Raw genomic sequence first — 21,498 nt, 5'->3', positions numbered from 1 at the left:
CTTTATAGCGACACAAGAACAGCCTAACACAAATAGGAAGAATTAGAACAAAAGTACTAACAAACTTATTAGGAAATTTAAACTTCCTGATTTAATTTAAACAGCTCTGATTAAGAAAACCTAAATAGTGGCTAGAAATGCTAAGTACAGAATTATCACACAGTATTACCCTATCTTTTTTTTTAGGGTAATTTTGCATTAAGGCATTCTTAACCTTTAGCACGAATGCTTATACTCCTAGGTCAACAGTTTTCAACATGTGGCCTGAAGCCCTTGAGGACAGGGGTGGTCCGTGAGACCCTTGCAGGAAGTCAGTAATATCAAAATTATTTTGTAATAACATAAATGTTTTTTTCACTCTCATTCCAGAGACTATGGGACTTGTGTTATCACAATATACTAAATGCTGAAGATATGGGATTCTAGCTGTTTACTATTAAGCCAGACATTAAAGAGATTTGCAAAATACGTAGAACAATGTTACTTTTCTCACTTTTTCTGTTTTGGAAAGTATATCAACAAAATTGCCTTGATTTTAAAATGTCTCCATTATTATTTTTATTTTAAACAAATATAGCAACATTTTTATATTTCCGTGTTAATTTCTGATATGGTAAATATCAATAGCTACAACTCACAACAACAAAAGTGCTCTGAGGTACTCAAAAAGAGTAAGAGCATAAGAGAATCCTGAGATCCAAAAGTTTTAGAAGTGCTGTCCTAGCTGAATAGTAAGCGCTGCTATGAACCAAAAGGTCTACTGAGTTATGGACTTGGTAACAGTCCTTCCATTAAAAGACCACAGTATCTGCATTTAGCAGTAAAATTCTATCAATTAACCCCAAATAAAAGGAATCAAGTCATCCCACTGTAAAAAAGAGCAACAGTCCTTTCTGTGATGATTTAATTTACACATTTAGAAATTATTCTAACATTCAAACATTAAAAAAATAACATCACCTACAAACAAGTAAAAATTTAACTGTTGCAAAAACTGAAAAGAACTTAAGTTGTTATCCAATTTGGGCCCATAAAATTTAAGGAAAAAATGGACTCTATGATTCTTCCCCCTAGTCCCTAAGCTACAAGCTTACAAATCTTTTCTTCTTACAATGCATTATATAACACTTAAAGCAAAATTAAATATGAAATTTTCATAATTTTTCATGGTTTTATACTTTCTATCTTTTTACTATTGCACAAGGAATTACAAAAATTATGTATATTTAGTAATATCCTATCCAATGGTATGGTTTGCTTTTTGTTTAAGATTCCTATGTGATTAATTAATCACTGAAAACACTATAATAACCACACCACACACAACAACACTAATGCCTGCACCATATAAACCAAACTAAAACCACTATCAGTTAACACCTCTTTCTTAGTGATAATGCATAACATTCTTTAAATGTACCCATTCTCCATAAACTACAACTTTAACAGAAAAAAATTGTATACTTCCATCTGCTATGATAGTAGTAACAATGTAAGTATATATTCACATATAAATAAGTAAATGTTTAGCAATGCAAAACTTGTAGAAATTTCCATACAGAGAGACCTCTAACTTTAAAGAATTAGAAGTATTACATATTTTTAAAAACTTCTTCTAAAAGCAATTTAGCTATGACAGAAAAAGGAATTCTAAGAATCTGCTACATAAACTGTTGGTTATCTGGGCTGAGATTAAGTTTACACTACTGACTAACCCACTCATATCAAATTTTCATTATTTTTGTTAATATCAAAATACAGTAAGCAATATTCTAAGTATTTATTCACTTAACTTTTCTGCTTTTTACAGTACTTCCTTTCAATTTTATCAAACAACAGCTTATAATATACATAGAGCAGAATTTTTTGAACGTCTTACCTAAAACATGGTCTGAGAAACTTGATCTGGTAACTGTGAATTAAATCAGTTTTAGATACTACTGAATGGTTTATAACCACAACTTTTAACAAAGTTTATACTATTACCCATAATACTTCTCATAAGTGAACAGTACAACAAAATTTCCGTACATTACAAAATCACCAACATTCATTTAACCAGCAGATGGAACTAAATCGTCTTAAAAATAAAGTGAAAATGTAGGCATCGATAAATCAGAGTAAAAAAATCTAGGGAGCACATAAATCCAGACTTTTTAACAAGGCACAAATCAAGAAGGCAGAAGGATCAGCATAAAGAAGAAAGAGGGGGCTTTTCAAACACCTTTTAAAAGGCAACATTATAAAGAGTTATAATTTTAGTAACAGCACCTGTGGCTACCATCAAATTATTGCTTAGAACTACATAGTCCAAGGAATCTCAAAAAGTCAAGCCACTCGAGAAATGATGATTTAACATATGAATGGTGTCAAACAGTATTTTTAATATCATTTCTATAGCTAGAGATTTGCCAAGAATAATTTATGACAGAGAAAAAGATCATTTACTTCCTCTGATAAGTAGTAATTTATGACAGAAAAAAAGGTTATTTTATTTCCTATGATTAAAAATATCAGCTAATCAAGATGTTCCAAGGAATGTATTAATTGCAGTTTCTCCTAATGTAGCCTATTTAAACTAATGTCAAAAAAAATTAAGAAGTGTTACTGAGAATCACAGATCTTCAAAAACAATTTTCCCATAAATTTCAAATATGTTCTATGCATTTTCATGAAATATCAACAATTCAAACATACTTATTTTCAAGTAAATGAAGAAACTGAGTTAATTCTAATAATTAAAGCCCACCCTTCTCAAGAAAGTGACTAATTTTAGATGGCTGAGTTGTATAGTTCAGTAAGTTTTAATATAAAACTTTCTGCATATCTCCTTGGTTACCACTTCCATTAATTAAAAAATTCTCACCAATAATTTTTTTCCTTTGATCTCTAGTTGTCCAAAATGAGAAAGTAAATTTACCTAATCACAGGATAATACAAATGAAATTAATTTTTAGAATTTAAAAATTTGAAATTGTATTATTTGTCCAGAAATAAACTCAAAATTAATAATACAACAATTCTGTGTAATATTAAAATATCAAACTTTAGTCACAGGATCACAGAAGTTAGAAAATACAGGAAATTTGAAGATTATACATCCCAACTTCACATCTAATGAAAGAAAACAGTCTATTATTTTTATTTAAGAATTTATTCTTTCAACCATTTACCAAGAACCTACAAGTGCCAATCATTCTGCTACTAAGAAGAAAAAGATGAACATATCATTATCACTGCCCTCAAAGAGTTCAAAATTCAGTGGAGAAGACAGACATAGACAAATAATAATTACCATACGATAAAAGAAAAATAAAGGTTTCAAAGGTTCTCATATTCAAAATAATATCAGATCAAATAAGCAGCTTTTCTGGAGAGGAAAAGATGTCAGAAAATGCATTGCTAAGCAGATGACATTTAGCTGGGGCTTAAAGAAAAATAGAATTCATTAGAAAAGGAAGATATTCCAGAAAGAATACAGACATGTGAAAATAGTAAGATCTACTCAAGGAATAGTAAGGGTAGTGCAACTAAAAAGTAGGTCAGTAGAAAGAGAAAGAAATTTGGACTTTATACTAAATGATGTGCCCCTATGTGCAGGTAGAGGTAAAAAGTGGGTTGAGATATTCAAAAGGAAGCCCAATTCGAAGAAAAGTAACAATGGGGACTGGAAGAGAATGAAGTCAAGAGAGATTTTAGGAGACAAAATTGACAACTTTTTTACTATACCAATACGCCAAAATCAGAGGAGGCTAACATTTTAGCTTAAATAGATGTGGAACTAATGGAACTAAGTAATCCAAAAGACCAAGCAGGAAGGTCTTTTAAGAGAGAGAGAAACTGTTGAGAAAATAAGGGGAAAAGAAGGTAGGGAACTCAATTCCAGCTATATGAATTTCTAATTTCAGTAGGGATATTCATATACAGCTAGACTTTAAGACTGGAAGCTGGAGATAAAGAACTGGAAGTTGTCTTTACACAAATAGTAATTTCATTTCTTCCACCTTCCCTCCTGTTACAAAAAATCCAGGATTGCAGGATGAAGCCACACACTAAGGTTAGGAGCCTGGTTCCTTACTTTTGAGCAGCTGTACCAACCCTACAATTGCCCACCTCTGAACTCACTTGTCTCACATTACATCCCTTTACTTGTTTAAGCTACTGCTGTCACAACTTTTGTTATTAAGAGTCAAATCTATTTATATCCAATGGAGTAACCCACACAGCTTTGTTCTTGCTATTCTTTTCTTGTCAACCTCTATACTCTCCTCAGGGAGATCTCATCCATTTCTTTAGCTTTAAAAACCATCTATGTGCTGATGACTCCCAAATCCAGGTCTTCGTTTGACTCAATGAATACTGAGTAGATGTGACAAAACAAGACTACTCAATACATTAAATTTTTGCTATCACAGAGAGTGATAATGGTATAAAACAACAGTCTAATCCTATGCAAAGCTAAATAATGTAATGTAAAGAGGGATATTGTCAGAGAAGCTACATAAAGAGAAGGAAAGAAACACGGATTTACAGGAGGATCAAAACCCAAACAGGCAAAACCAAATTGTATATTTTTTCACAGATACCCCACTAAATAATTCTAAATAAATCTATTTTCCAATTTATTTGTGGTAAAATACACATAGAATTTGTCATTTAAACCATCTTTAAGTGTACAGTTCAGTGGCATTAAGTACATTTACATTATTGTACAACCATCCCCACCATCCCTCAAAATTTGTTCATCATCCCATACTGAAACTCTTACCCAATGAACAATAACCCCATTTCTGCCCTCTCCCCAAGCCCCCAGAAAACACCATTCTACCTTCTGCCTCTATGAATCTGACTATTCTAGCCTCATGTAAGTGCAATTTATTTGTCCTTTTGTGACCACCTTATTTCACTTTGCAGACTTTTCCTTTTTTTAGTACAGTGGCATGATCAAAGCTCATTGCAGCCTTGACCTCCTGGGCTCAAGTGATGCTCCCACCTCAGCCTCCCAAGTAGCTGAGACCACAGGTCTCAGTGCTGGGATTATAGGCATGAGCCACCACACCCAGCCTTCCTTTTTAAAGCTGGATAATATTCCACCTTATGTATATACCACATTTTTATCCATTTTTCTGTCAATGTATACTTGGGTTGCTTCCACCTTTTGGCTAGTGTAAACGATACTTCTATGAACATGAGTGTACAATTACCTGTTGAAGTCCATTCTCTCAATTATTTTATGTATATATCCAGAAGTGGAATTGCTAGATCAAATGGTAGTTCTATGTTTAATTTTTTTGAAGAATCAACATACAATTTTCCACAGTGGCTTTTTAAAATTTTTACACCAATGCACAAGGATTCCAATTTCTCCATATCCATACTAACACTTGCTTTCTGTGTATTGTTTTGTTTTGTTACAGCCATATTGAGGGGTATGAAGTGGTATCTCATGGTTTCCAGCTGCATTTCCCTAATGATTAGTGGCGTTGAGCATTTTTTTATGTTTTTCATCAGCCATTTGTATATCTTTGGAGATTTGTCTACTCAAGCCCTTTGCCCATTTTTCAATTGGGTTGTGTATTTTTGTTGGTGAGTTTTAGAAGTTCTTTATATATGCTGGATATTACTTAAATATATCTAAAGAGAATATTAACAAGCAAATTGCTATATAAATGAAATTCAGCATACCATAGGAAAATTATAGGTTGAGTTACTCTAAATAGCCCATTTATAATTAAGAGCAGTCTGAAAATATAATCTTTTCAGATATGAATTCCAAAATCAAACTGTTTAAAAGTCATCAGTTCTTCCAAAACAATTAAGCACTCATTTTTCTACAAAGCTCACAAAGGTACTTAAAAATGCTTTCACAAAATTCACAAATGACAAAAAAAAAAAAAAAAACACAAAAAATATGCCCAAATTCACGACTCGTACAAAATACTAAAAAATATACACACGTGTCAGAGCTCAGAGCCAACATGATGGACACCTTCAGTAAGACCATTTGTATTTCAATCTACGTAAATGACACCCATAGAGCAGAGAGGAACATAGCACCCTTAGTAAACAGACTACCCTGTAAATGGTGGTCCCTGCAGTTGTGTAACACTGCAGTCCTATGGCATTCAAGTCCTAAAAGATGTTTCATTTTTATTCTTACTATCTCTGACATAGTTTTTAAATATAAAACAGAAAAATGTTAAAATAATAAAAGTACATCTTTGTTACTCAATTCAATGACTTGCTAAACTCTAAACTGACTTACTAATTTCTATCTAACTAAACCACTCAATCCTATTCTTCCGAATGACAGTTTTATTACTGTACTAGACAGATCTGTTTTTTTTAATCACCATGGCACCCAATCCCCCTTATATAACACCTCGATTTCCCAATAGGCAATCACCTCCCCCATTCTCAGTCCCTAAAGTTTGGATAAGTATTTGATCTAACTTGAGGCAATCAAATTCACAGTAATTAAATCATAGATAAGCATGACATAAGGCAGTAAGATTTAGTCCTACAACTTTTGCTGAAATTTTTAGGGAAGACATGCTTTCATAATTGCTAAGCCTAGGTTATTGGTGGCAACCTCCAGCATCTCTTAAGAAGAGCCAACTAGAGAGTGAAGCTTACACATACTCATAAGGCATATCATAGAGACTTGACATGTTGATGACAGTATTTGAAGCACTGGATAGAGCAATGTCTTATATATCAAGTCATTTCCTTGAATTTCCAAGTACATGAGTCAATAGATTTGTTTTATACCCACTTAACTTCTTATTTGCTAGTCTTAACTAATATGTATAGTTTCACATATAATTCATTTTATCCCAATAGCCTTTAAATCCCAGTTGTCAGTGATAATTTTGATAACTCCCTGAGGCCTGTATCAGACTTAAACATGTATTATAAGAAGTCTGTAGTGATGAACACATTACTACAAAATTTAAAACTTATTGCCCCTATAATGACTACTCATTTGCAAAGTGTACTCTTAGAAAAAACAGAATGTAAAACTGATATCAGTATGAAACGGACAGCTCTACCCACTAGAACGCAAACATGCTTACAAAAAGATACACGAAGAAATTCCATTTTATTAAATCTGGAGAAACAAAATTCCTCTACCTGTATTATACAAGAAGCTATACAAGTAAAATCCTTACAATTAATTGAATAGAAGTATACAGAAAAGTGCTATGAGAATCTTTTAACATAAAGGAAATGTAACATACAATACAAATTTTTTCCATGAATTTTCTCTAGTGGCATGAAATAATCTCACTTAAATTTAGAGTTTATCTGAAAACATACCCATATTAGTTGCTGAGGGCTGCTGTAACAAATTACTACAAATCTGGCGGCTTAAAACAACAGAAATTTATTTTTTCACAGTTATGGAGGTAAGAGTCTGAAATCAGTTTCATTGGGCTAAATCAAGGTCTTCGCAAGGCCACACTCCCTCTAGAGACTCTAGGCGAAAGTACCAGAAGCCTCTTCCAGGTTCTTATGGCTGCTCTGCTCCACAGTCACAATGCCTACTCCTTTTCTGTGTGTGTAAATGTCCCTCTGCCTCTCTCTTATGAAGACACTTGTGATTGCATTTAATGCCCACCAGATAATCCAGAATAATCTCTCCATCTCAAAATCCTTAATTTATCATACCTGCAAAGTCTTTGTCATACAGTAACATGTAGAGGTTCTAGGGATTATGATACAGATATCTTCTATGTGGCCATTTTTCAGCCTACCACTATATTATAAGTCACTTCAACAGCTATAATAGTGCCGCCAAAAAAAAAAAAAAAAGAATATGGAAAAAGTATGCATTTTATATTCGCAAATTAAATTTTTTCACAATGTTCTCTACTCATATCAGCATAAACATAAAAAGCTCCAAATACGTCATAAAATAAAAAAGGGATCCTAAGACCATAGTAAGAAAATGTACAGTAAACATAGCCTTGTAAAGTGATTTCCTTAACCAAACCTAAAATACCATTCCTTGAAACTAAAAAGTCACGACAATCCACTTTATTTCAAATTTAAAAATTAATATAAGACTTTACCTCCAGATCCTAACTGCTTATAGAATCTGTATTCCAAATGTAGCTGTGGTGCTCTTGATTTCATGGGCTCCTAATTGAAAAACAAACAAAAAAAGACATTTAAGTTATTAAAAGAGCACTAGGTCCCAACATGAATGTTATAAATTTTGGTGTCAATGCCTATATTATGTAATAGTCTACTAGGCATCTTTGTCTAAGATTAGATTCATATAAAAATCAACTTTCTGTTCAATGTAAAATAAAATGATGCTATAAATGTACATAAAGTAAGTAGCCATTAGATCAGGCAGTAGAAAAATCCCTTAAGTTTGACTCTTTGACCCTGAGAAAAATATGTTCTGAACATTCATCACTAGAGAAATGATGGCTCTTATGCTATTTCTCCTGTTCTCCAAAATCACCTCTGAACTGTATGTTTCTTACATAAAGGTTCTAGATTAAAGTTGTCATAGGAGAGTAAGAAAGAACAAAGATGGTAATTTGAAAATTTTGATAGTAGCAACAATGTCTTAATTTTTGTTCACTAAGGTATAACTCATATGCAATAAAACACACAGTTCATAAGCGTTAAATCCATATTAACTCCATATATCCCTATAACCACCACACCAATCTATACAACATTTCCATCATCCCTTTTTTACTTCTGTCACCTTTGGATTAGTTTTGCCTGTTGCTGGATTTCACCTAAATGAAATTATACAGTATATGCTTTCTGTTGTGTCCAGCTTTTATCATTTGACATAAATGTTTTTGAGATTCATATACACACCACACACACACACACACACACACACACATATACAAACATGTACAGAGGAAACATGAGTTTTAGACAGAAATAATATTAATTATGAAAATACAAGAAGTAGAAAACTATAACAGGGTAACAGGAAATTTTAAAAAGAACCAACAGAAAAGTATAACAAGGTAGCAGAAAATTTCAAAAAGAATCAATAGAACTTTGAAAAATAAGAGAATACAATAACTAACTTTAAAACTCATTTTGCCAGCAGATTAACATAACAGAAGAGAGAATTTGGAAACTGTAAGGCAGACAGAAAAACTATATAGAATGCATCATAAGGGAAGAAAAATTAGAAAACAGAAGAGAAGATCAGAGACCTGGACAATCCAGTGAGAAGGTTTAGTATGGATTTGATAATAGTATCAGGAGGAAAGGAGACAGAAAAGTGAGCAGAGGTAATAACTGGATAAATTATTGCTATGAATATTCCAGAACTGATAAGGTTAACAAACCACCAATTCAAGAGGAATGTGAATCCCAAACTGGATAACTAAAAAGAATTTTACACCAACACATCATAATGAAACTATGACCAACAACAAAAGAATTCACATAAGCAATATTAAAATCCCACTGCAAAACTTATAAATTTTATTACAGGAGAAAACAATCAGCTTAGTTCTTGAGAGGCAGGATAGTACAGTAGTTAAGAGCACAGACACTGAAACTAAATTGTACTAGGTTTGAATCCTAAATCCTCTACTTCTACCTGTGTGACTTTCAGCAAGTTACTTAACTTTTCTGTACTTTCCAGTTCCCTCATCTGTAAAATTGGGTTAAAACTTAACCTTTCTTATATATAAAGTACTTAAAACAGTGCCTTCTATACATATAGCACTATATTACCTATAATTCTTCAGTTAACTACCTAGAAGTACATAACCTTAAGATGCAATAAAAAGATGTCCACGTACACAATCACAAATGAAATTAAATACATAACTTATTCAATCACTACTGCCCCTTAGGATAAAAATACAGACCCAAATCTGACTTAGTTGAGTCATTTCAACTAGATTCCAGTACTTAAGCAGTAAAATTTTAACACTATATAATAAAAGTCACCTTCCCCAGGATGACATTTTCATTATTCATGTAGAACAAGAATAAGTATGGTAGCTAAGGTAATATTAACAAATTATCCTGAAACAAACTGTTGATCTGAACTAGGGCAATATTAGATAAATGTAAAAAATCTTTGTAAGAGATAACAGAGCTGAAAGCAGTCACAGAAATCTGCTCTCTGAACTCAGGTTATCAAATAACGCCTTTATTTGCACCAAGCAAAGTATAAAAGCCAGATAACACTGAGGTATACAGACATAAGATTTTCAAGTGATTACTTTTATGGCAGGTTTAAACAAAATCATGTTATCTGGCACAAACAGATATAACAGATACAAATGAAAAAACATATAAGGAAATCATGAACTATCGTTCAACAATATATGTGAAAAGTTTTCTGTCCTTCCAATATTTTGGATGAACTTGAGGTGAACGTGACTAGATACCACTCTACAACCTCAAAATACTAGAGACATAGATCCAAAAATATTCCTAGTTCCCCCAAAGAACAATGAATAACCATAATTATTACATGTAATGCTGATCATTGTGCTTTAAAGAAAGAGAAAGCAGAGAGGAGGAAGAATGTTTCCCCCAAAAAAGGGGAGAAAACTAGTTAAGAGGACAGAGATACAGCACAAAAATAAACTTAAAAAACTGATATATGTGTATGTATATAAGAAGGCTGAAAGATGACATAATAAATGTTTAATAAGGCATCAATGGTATGAACAAGTTCCAAATCTATAAATAACAGGACCTAAGGATCACCACTTAATGAATGAAACAGACAAGGAAAGGTCAGCCTAGAGCAGGGGTTTCTGCTTTGACACAATGGTTTATCTGCCTTAACATATCAGACAACTATCATTCACATACAAAGCATGCTCCCATGAGTAGAGTTGCCCACTACAGGCTGTTGTATCAATAGCACAGACTGTAAACACTGCCACACTTTTATCCTTGCACACCACAAGGATTGTTGTAGGTTCAGCATCACTGGCCTACAACACGAGAAAAGGAAGAATTTCAAAGAAATGAAAGTCAGCAATGCCTGTTCAAACAACATCCAGGCCGGGCGCAGTGGCTCACGCCTGTAATCCCAGCACTTTGGGAGGCCGAGGCAGGCAGATCCCACAGTAGGCCTCCCCACTGTGATTAATATTCACCAACCTCTTTCTGATCTCATGCTCACGAGGAGACCTTGTGGTTTTAACTTGGCTTTCTATGTACATCAGCCTATAGAAAGAAACTTGGGCTTTCTAGACCTGTAAAATACCTCATTATTAGTTAGAAATTCACTCTTTCCTGAATCTGAGAGCTTGATAGTGTGAATTGATTACTGTGAATCCATCTCTAAGAAACGCTGACAACTGGTGAGATTTCGTTTCATAAGGCAAGGACCAGATCTTAATACTAAGATGGACTCATCTAGGTAAAACCCAGTCTAAAGCCACACGTCAGCCAACCAATCTCTCTTCGTGGCACTGCAACCTTACTCTACATCTTTATTTCAACTAAAAATAAACATTTGTTACACTAAAACTTGGTCTATACTCAAAAGATACTTAAAAATTAAATAGTGGAGTTTTTCTATTTCCTCCCATTTGCCTCTTCTCCTAACAGTCTCTCTTTTATATATTCATTTCACATTACCCTAATAACAGAGGTTATATTGACAGAGACAAGGTTGAGAAAGGCAGAGAAAACCAAGCCATGCTAAACCTCATACACATACATATGTGTGTATGTATATATAAGAAGGCTGAAAGATGACATAATAAATGTTTAGTAAGGCATCAATGGTATGAACAAGTTCCAAATCTATAAATAATAGGACCTAAGGATCACCACTTAATGAATGAAACAGGGAAACCTGGCTGGCAAACCAGACAGAAAAGTTGTACCAGGAAAAGTATGTCTTACAAAAACAATTCCTAGATCCCAATTTTTCCAAAGAGATCTCTCTGCTTTGCAGCTGTCATACTGGGCACACTGAAAACTTCAGAATAATTCCACGGGAGTTTGCTCTCCCTGTTATCTATCACCTACCACATCAAGCATTTCTGGATCCCTGAAAGTCAAGCAATAGCCAGCTTTGCCATATATATGAAGTAACAATTTAAAAAGAAATTTCAGAAGCTACCTGGAAGTATGTTTTCAAAGAATATAATCCTGAATACTAAGAACACTTTTGTTTTATCAAAATGTTTGAATCAGAAGGCAAAATCTTGTTAATTTTTATCCAATTAAAAATCCTTCTTTAAATTAAAAATAGGGCCAAGATCCAGTTCTATAATGCTGCCAAAGTAAAGGGATTGAGTTTTTGTGGCACAGACAAACATGAATGTCCTACACATTACCATATACTTTAAGAGCAGGATGATGTTAGGAGCTTAACAACAAAAGATTAGCTATGCATATAACTGTCAAATAAACATCCAAATTACAAATGACATGAAAACAAAAAATAATTAAAATATGTAAGTTAATAACTTAAAAAGTAACAAAGAAATCATTAAGAAAAATTAAGAAACAGGAACTTACCAACTTAATTGCCACATATTCATTTGTGTACAAATTTTTCCCTTGAAAAAGAAAAAAAAATCAGATTCTGCCAGTAATTGATTTTAAAGATACATTATATAAAACTGTACTCTGAAAAAAAGCACATAATACATTTAACTAAAGCATAGGTTTTTGCTTCTATTTGGCAAAAAAACTTAACAAGGAAATATTTAAACTTATTATCAACTCAATGATATACTTAGTATTTCACCTAGATTCAGAGTAGAAAGTGATAGACACTACAGATACTAGTAGCCCACTTATAAAAATGGAAAGATTCTGACTTTGTTGGAATATTGTATACAATTTAAAAGTAATCAATAGTCAAATGCATGCTTAAAAAATTTCAAAACCAGAACTCCTATATAAGAATAAGAATACCAAATTCCTCTTCCAACCACCATTTCATTTTAAATTCATCATTATTATGAGATGTAATCTTACTAGGACTCATATTTAATCCAGTAAGTATATTAAATAAACTTAAAATATCTGAAATAAAATTTAAAAGCATTCAATAATTAGCTGTGATAAACTAACCACTTTGAGGAGAAAAGTAGTTACTGGCACCTCACCTTACAACAAAATTAATTCCAAATATCTTAAGAGTTAAATATAAGCTAAAAACAAAAAAGAATATTTATCACATCCATATACTAAGGATATTCTGAGCATAAGAAGATCGTGGCCGGGTGCAGTGGCTCACGCCTGTAATCCCAACACTTTGGGAGGCTGAGGCAGGTGGATCATGAAGTCAGGAGTTCAAGACCAGATTGACCAACATGGTGAAATCCTGTCTCCACTAAAAATACAAAAATTAGACAGGCATAGTGGCGCACGCCTGTAATCCCAGCTACTCAGGAGGCTGAGGCAGGAGAATTCACTTGAACCCAGGAGGCAGAGGTTGCAGTGAGCCGAGATCACACCACTGCACTCCAGCATAGGCAACAGTGTGAGACTCCATCAAAAAAAAAAAAAATTAGGATCATAACGTTTTATACAGATTTGATTACATAAAATATTTAAAATAGACATTTAATATCACTAACTTGTAAAGAATTCAAATGAATTACAGTAATCTTTAGCCCTGCAAATCAAAAATAATATAGAAAATTCCAATTGGTCAGCACCTGCAGTCAAAGTAGAGTACTAAAGAGAATTTTGGAAGCACTAAGTATATGAAGATAATTTGATTAATGTGTAAGTACACTAAAAAGAATGAAACAGTACAACATGATTTCTGAATTTCCAGTATTTTTTCAATTTGTATGTATTACTTTCATAGTGAGGAAAATAGAACAATGATAGTTTTTTGGGTTTCTTTTTTAACAGTGAGAGTAACTGGCCCTGGTCACACTGGCTACTGAACACAGAAGAAGCAATCAACAACTATGACACATGTGATTTTCCAACATAATAGCCTGAACCTCCTTCCATACAGCAGCTGATGAACAGTAGCAAAACTTCTAGGCAAAATTTCAGCTTCAGTTGTGTTGCCACCTTTGTACAGTAGTGTTTATTTATACAAATATTATAATACTTTTCTGAATTTTGTCCTTATTGTACAAAATTGAGAGAAAATAAAGGCCAAAAAAAGAAGTATTCATATTAACGCTAAGTAACATAAGTGTCATAAACTCAATACAGTTGGCAAAAAGGATGGAACTCAACAGAAGTTCCAAAAGTGGTCAACTTTAAGCTCTATTCATATACTCATTGAACCTATATACATATTTTTTAAAATTACAGAATATTTCATATTTTTAGTCAATTAGTTCAACATTTAGATGTGCCTTCATATACATTTTCAAAAATGCATTACTTATGAAAAGTTAGGCTTCCTCTAGTAAACTTGGCAGTAAATAACTTAATGATATTCACAATGAAGAATTTAATGTCAAAGAATATTAACAAAAGACAATTCTGATTTTGAGTTCCAAGACAGAATTTGTATTTCCCAAACATATTATCATCTTTTCATAACTATTTTGTATATGATGTTTATTCACAAGTACACAAGGAAAAAACTTCACAGGACAAGAAGTTAGGTTAACTACAGATCTCAAAGAATCAAAATACACCAAATGCCTCTAAAAGTACTATTTTTGTTGGCTTTCATACCTTTGAGGTCACAGCAGAAGGCACTAAATCCTAAAAGGATCATCTTTTTTTGAATACTAGAGATTTTGCTGAAACTTGAAGTCACAATTATGAACAAAGATTAAACAATAACATAAGTGCATTTTTGTCACCTAGCATAGCCACAGCCTCACTTTTAATCAGTATTTGTTATAAATATAAACAAACAAATGATGCACAAAGTATGTGTTTATGTATGGTGTGATTGAAAGGGAGAGAATGTGCATGTAGTGAGAATCCCATTAAAAGAAAAATCCAAGTAAACTGGTGCTGGTTAAGTGATGTTTTAATCCAATTTTAAAAGACATTTCCAGCAAAGCACTGTGCCATATTAAACTTGAAAATAAGTTTTACCAATTTTGTGGCTTTGGAGTGATAATTATCAAAAACTATGTTCTTCAAAAACTACATATATATGTTTACAGCAGAAACAACTATTTACCCACCAATAGCCATTCTCCCCCTACAGAATGCCCAAGCTTGAAAACGGCTGCCCAGCTAAAGACTACATTGCCCGCCTCTCTTTTAGCTAGTGTAGCCGTGTGACTTAAGTTCTGAATGTCAGTAGACAGTAAGTATGTTTCTCCTTACTTCCAGAAAGGAATGTATACGCTCCTGCCCCTTTTTTTCTTTATTCTTGCTGGCTGGGAGATGGAAACAGCTAAAGCAATTACCTTGCGCACAGAGACTGAAGTCACATATTAAGGATGCAGAGGTACCCTGACAGCCTTCGGGTTTCTCCCTCTGGTCTGTGTCATGTGAAATGAAAATATACCATTCACTTGAAACCACTATATATTGGAATTTTTTGTTACCATCTTACAGTCTATTCCTTAGTTATTACATTTTTCAGGTAAGTTTTATAATAGCTTCAGTTAGAAAGAGTAGAAAAATCAATAAACATGAAAATGATGAACCCATCCAAATCACATATTCATTTGATACATATACTATAAGGCCTGCAGAATTTTCAACAAAGCAACTATCAAATATAAACGATAAAATAAGGAGCTATTAGCTATGCAGGAATAAGAAAAGAAAAAACAAAAATAAGAGATGTTATGGAAGCTCCTGTGGCATACTTAATTATGTCAAAAGTTACAATATCTTATTTCAGGTATGGTTATTCATAAAGCAATACATAATATTCTCTTCTGTGCTCTTTTATATGATAGACAGATGTGGCCACAGAGTACAAAGGAAAGTCCCTCATGAAAACAAAGGTTATTATACCTACAAATTCTGGACAGGAAGTCACATCGCATGCCACACAGGGTCACAGGGGAAACACTAGGATTTGGTTAGGTGGCAGAAAAACAAGAGCAAGCAGAGTGCCTAGGCTAAAGCATTTACTGGGGTTTCCCAGGGAAAGGCAAGGCAGGGCAGGGTAAATGGTAAAGGATTACTTAGTTTGAATAATTCCAGTGACTTTTGGGCTATAAGAATGGGTCTCTAGCTTCCAGGTACCTGGCCCTGGGGAAGATAAGGTAGAGGAATATTGCCTCCTGGGTGTATGGGCCAGATAGAAAAGGGGTGTGGATTGGTTAGTGCACATATCATAGGCATGCTCCCAGCTGAGTTTTTGGCTAATTCTAAGAATTGGCTAACCTCTGGAGGGGCAATCTCTTCCCAGCCAGAAAGGTTTTTTAAGATGTCAAAACATCATAATATACAGAAAAATAAAAATACATACATAATACAACCCTACATTTTAGCTAGCTATGTTTGGTCTTATTCAGTGCCTGTCAAAAACATTCCTAGGAGTTTGACTGCCTAAACTAGAAATACATCTATCAATGGCAGAATGCAAACCTTACTACCAACATATAAAACTACAAACACAGATGGTTCTCAACTATGATGGTTCAATTTGAGATATTTCAACTTTATATAATGATGCAAAAACAACATGCATTCAATAGAAACCATACTTTGAATTTTCCTGGACTAGCAATATGAAGTATGATACTATCTCTCTATGCTAGGCAGGTGCAGTGAGCTGCCGCTCTCAGTCAGCCACACAATCATGAGAGTAAACAACCAATATTGTACAGCGTACTGCATTGCCAGCATTTTCTGGATATTGTGTTTTGGGGTTTCCAATGTCATTATGTCTATAAAATGCCCATTTTCAACTTATGACATTTCAACTTAAGATGGGTTTATCAGGATGTAAATCCATCTTAAGTTAAGGAGCATTTGCACATCAATTCACCTTCCTTATTATTATTATTTTGTTTTTACAGACAGTATCTCACTATATTGTCCAGGCTAGACTCAACCTCTTAGAATCAAGCTATCCTTCTAACTCAGCCACTCCACTCCAGTAAGTGGAACTACAGGCATGCCCCACCACACCTGACCATTTTAAACAAAAAACAGAATCCAGATAAAAATGCTAAACGCATGTGTTTAAATTTGAAAGCAAATAAATAAATACAATTTAAAATTATTATTTTAAATGTTTACCTTTTTTTTTAAACTCATGGCCATTTTTTTTTTTTTTTTTTTGAGACAGAGTCTCACTCTGTCACCCAGGCTAGAATGCAGTGGCACCATCATAGCTCACTGCAACCTTAAACTCCTCAGCTCAAGTGATCCTTCTGCCTCAGGCTCCTGAATAACTAGGACTATAGGCACACACCATCACACCCGGCTAATTTTTAAATTTTCTGTAGAGATAGGCTCTCACTATGTTGCAGAGGCTGGTCTTAAACTCCTGGCCTCAAGTCACCCTCCTGCCTTGGTCTCCCAAAGTTCTGGGATGATAGATGTGAGCCACCATGCCAAGCACCACAAGTCTGAAGTTTTAAATGCCCTGCAATGTCTGGGACAGTCTTCTACCCCAAAAAAGAACTGCCCAGCCCAAAATACCAACAGCACCTTTATTGAAAATCACTTACCTATAACATGTATACCTTATAGTCTTTCTTACCCAATACTTTCTTACCCAATAACCATATAAAATTTCAGTACCAGTAATCAAATGTTCAAGATGTATCTATTAATGACATTTTAAAGAAAGTACTTTAAGAATATAAGCCAGCTTTTAACATTAGTGTTTATCCAGTATAGAAAGATTAATGCTCATAATAATATTTTCTTAACAAAGAAACCATCTGAGGCTTTTTGAAAAAGCAGTAAAATATCCTTTTAGAAGTCTACGAAAAAGGAACAATAAATGATTAAATTAGCTCTACACATACATATCATAAGTATACATATAATATAGAGATAATACATTTAAATAAATTTAAATAAATATACACAGATATATATACACACACATCAAAGACCCATACACAAATTAGATAGAACAGACAGACAGATATACTAAGAAGCTACCATACTCCTATTCCTGCTTATTCACAGACTACAAAAGAAAGGGGTGTTTTACCTCTTTTTCAGTGTATGACATATATAGCTTCAGTATATGGTATATACAGTTTCTCATATTTCTCATATTGCCCTTGTTAAAATGGTCAACTAGCTTTGTGTGAATACACACACACACACATACATACCTATATACATGTGCCGTGTGTGTATATATGTGTGTGTATTCACACAAATACATATGTATCTGTGTGTGTGTAGTTATTTTGAAATAAATTATATGAATCGGATTCTGAATAAAAATGGCCAAAGTATATGCAAGTATAGTGTTGTTCTTTTTACAGTATCATCTAAATTTAATCCTCACAATAACCTAGGAAGTGGAAATAATCCTGATATAAAGAAAAACATAAGGCCCTGAGAGGTTAAATGACTTATCTGTTCCATAGGCACTATATTTTATATTTTTCCAGCATATTATCAATGTCTAATCATGCCTGGTACATGATAAATATGTAATAAGTACTGGATGGATGTTGCTGAGAATTATACACAATAATAACAGATTATAAACACGTAAGTAATGTTTTCTCTAACTCCAAAGTCTGAAACAATTTAAGAATTTCAAAGTATCTAATTCAATACCCTTCAAATAATAAAACATAAAACATTCACCCTTTCAAATATTTGAGTCTCTACTAAATGTGAGTCTGCCAGCCACATCATGTAACAAGTATGTATAAACTATATTATTGCCTTTTATTGGCTTGCTTCATTCAAATATTTACTGTGTATCAACTTTCCAAAACTAGTAAGATGAAGGAGTCACTACAAATTAGGGTACTTCACAAGATGAAAAGGAGAAGTAGTTGAATAGATAAACATAAAATTGGATTTATTTCTAGCAGCAGAATTGAATCTAAAAGAAATTGAGAAGTCAAATTTTCTTTTTACCTCTAAAGTTCACTTTTGGTGGTCCACTGACCAGAGCCCTCCTGGTGCCTGAATACTGACTTCTATACAACCATTATAACCATACCACCCCATAACTGTATGGCAAGTTAAAAGACCTAGATTTTGATCCTGAGCTTGTCATTCAATTATTGTGAACATCTGACAATTAACGTTCCCTCACTGAGTTCCAATTGCCTTGAATATAGAGTTAGGAAGCTTAATTAGACCAGTGTTTCCCAAACTTGCCTAATTATAATAACCTGAATCAATACTCTGAGCTCCCTGTTAAGAATATAGACTCCTGAGCCCCACCCCAAACATACTTGGGGCAGAAGGAAGGGTAAAAGGAAAAAATTAAATTACAATGATGTAAATTTCATTAATTGTATGCAGTTTCAGTATATTAACTTGACTTTAAGCCATACCCATGCCCCAAAAGTTATCAATTACTAAACATTTTTGAATCTGAAAAAGTAGCCTAAATATCATTCCTAAAGAACACTGCAAAGGCTTTACCGGCAGCTATTTCAGCCTATTGGGCTATTTTAATTTAATTGTTTGTTTTCTCATAATCTGGATAGTCAATCTCTGGATGGCTAAAGTAGACATTCCTATACTAGGGAATTTCTTACACATGAAAATACAACTACAAAAGAAATTTCCAACATCTGTATTCTTTAAAATTACCACAACCATTAAACAACTAAACAATTAAATAACTAAATCATTTTCATTAAAAAGTATCTTCCAATTTTTAAAATGTTTCTAACATAATGGAATAAACAAAATAGTCTTACCTAATCGTAATTCTCCAAAATTGCCACATCCAATTTTTTTTCCAACTCTAAAGTTAGGTCCAACCATTAAAACTCCAGACGATGAAGACCCAGTTCCTCGAGTGTTGTGTCCCGATCGACCACTAGGTCGTGCCATTCTATCATCTGATTTGTCCTTGTCTTTCTTTTTATTTTCCATATCAAGTTTGCGGTACTCCACTTTGAATTCTTTAATCAAGACAAGCACACTGAAACAGGGTATTGTGAAAATAGGTACATCACTAGGTAACTGTTCCAGATGGGTAATGTTAACATTCAAATTGCAGTAGGTAGTCAATTAACTGGAGCATGTTCATCCCATTCGTAAAATTTTTCTTGGTGTCTTTTTCAGCAAAACATGTCTTCAAAATTATCTTTTCAATGATGTGAGCTGATATTGATAGAGAGCTAGAATATTAAGAAAAGGAAATTAGTCAACTAAGAATTTTAAAATATATGTCTGGGAAATTAGATAACATAACAAAAGCTTAGGCAAGAATTACTGCTATCTATTGATGCCCATTGAAATCAAACCACGGTATACTTTTAAGTTAACCACTACCCTTTATTTATATACCTTAATAACAAAGATATGAAACAAAGATATCAGGGATTCAATTACTTCCTAAAAATTAAAAAAAGAAACAAAATTATACTGTTTCATAAATCAACATACATTCACTAATATAAACCTCCCAACTTAAAATTACCTCAATCAGACAAAAAGTACTCAAAAAATTCCAGTAAGTCAACATAAGATTTTCAATTTAAAAGTAGAAAGAGAATGAATTATAAAAATAAAATACCTTAATAAAAATATATTCCCCATGTTCATATACTTAATAATTTTCAAAGTCTTTTTAAAATATATATTATCATATGATTTTCATTTATTCAAATATTACCTTATAATTACACATGGGATTGGAGCATAGAACTGACTATATCAAGAACATTCTTCCTATCCCTCAAAGAAAACAATTAACTCTTATATAACATTTAACCTGGGCCTTAAAAACATAAATGTAATTTCACAAGACTGTGAAATGTTGACAGGCATCAACCTTATCAGATGCAGAAATTAGGTATTAAATTTCTAACATACAGATAAAAACATTAAAGCTCAAAATATTTTTCAAGGCTTTTGGAAGAGTCTGCCCCATTCATATTCTCAGGGAATTGCAGTGATCAAACGTACCTTAATTCTGTGGTAATTCTGCACCTTTAAAGGATTTCCCTACTTTTGTTTGAACAATTTGAGTGGGCTCTCATTCGTTGCTATTAAAGAAGTTATAAATTCAAAATACAGTCACTAATGAAGAAACAAGGATTGATATCAAACACTTATTCCTATTACAGAAATTTTCTAATTATATAATGCAACCATAACAAGAGTTGAAACAAACAGTATTTTCTGATTAATTTTCAGCAACTCCCCAAATATGCAACTACTGTTACAAGTAGTGACTAACTGGAGCCGGTGGTGTAGGCAATAAGGGAATTTACCAAGACAGTTGGTAAAGAAAGGCAGGCTTATTAGAAAAAGTAGGAAAACACTTTGCAAGAAAGCAATGGGCAGATGAGCAGGAAAGGAGCTGACTGAAAAGAGATCAAGGCTTGGTGGGGATTTTATAGGATCATTCTTGTGCTGGAGAGGGCTATGTGCAGTACTGATAATGCCAAGGTTGCAGTGAGCTAACCTGCATTTTTCTATTAGCAGAGGGTCTGGTGATAAGTT

General features: G+C 33.3%; 1 protein-coding gene across 5 annotated transcripts in view; it reads right to left on the bottom strand.

The window, feature by feature from the left end:
- Window positions 1-21,498, bottom strand: part of CSNK1G3 (casein kinase 1 gamma 3) — a 104,673-nt gene that overhangs the window by 51,348 nt on the left and 31,827 nt on the right. For all 5 annotated transcript variants that reach the window (XM_012505562.2, XM_030818369.1, XM_030818370.1 and 2 more), the window contains exons 2-4: window positions 19,743-20,168; window positions 12,496-12,536; window positions 8,076-8,145 (exon numbers count right to left, since the gene is read on the bottom strand). In XM_012505562.2, coding sequence (XP_012361016.1) covers window positions 8,076-8,145; window positions 12,496-12,536; window positions 19,743-19,920 — 289 coding nt within the window. In that variant the 5' untranslated portion in view covers window positions 19,921-20,168. The remainder of the gene's footprint in view (window positions 1-8,075; window positions 8,146-12,495; window positions 12,537-19,742; window positions 20,169-21,498) is intronic.

Source organism: Nomascus leucogenys, chromosome 2 (assembly GCF_006542625.1).
Source record: "Nomascus leucogenys isolate Asia chromosome 2, Asia_NLE_v1, whole genome shotgun sequence".
Taxonomy (NCBI): domain Eukaryota; kingdom Metazoa; phylum Chordata; class Mammalia; order Primates; family Hylobatidae; genus Nomascus; species Nomascus leucogenys.
The sequence above is the reverse complement of the archived record's forward strand: the minus strand, read 5'-3'. Positions and strand labels throughout refer to the sequence as shown.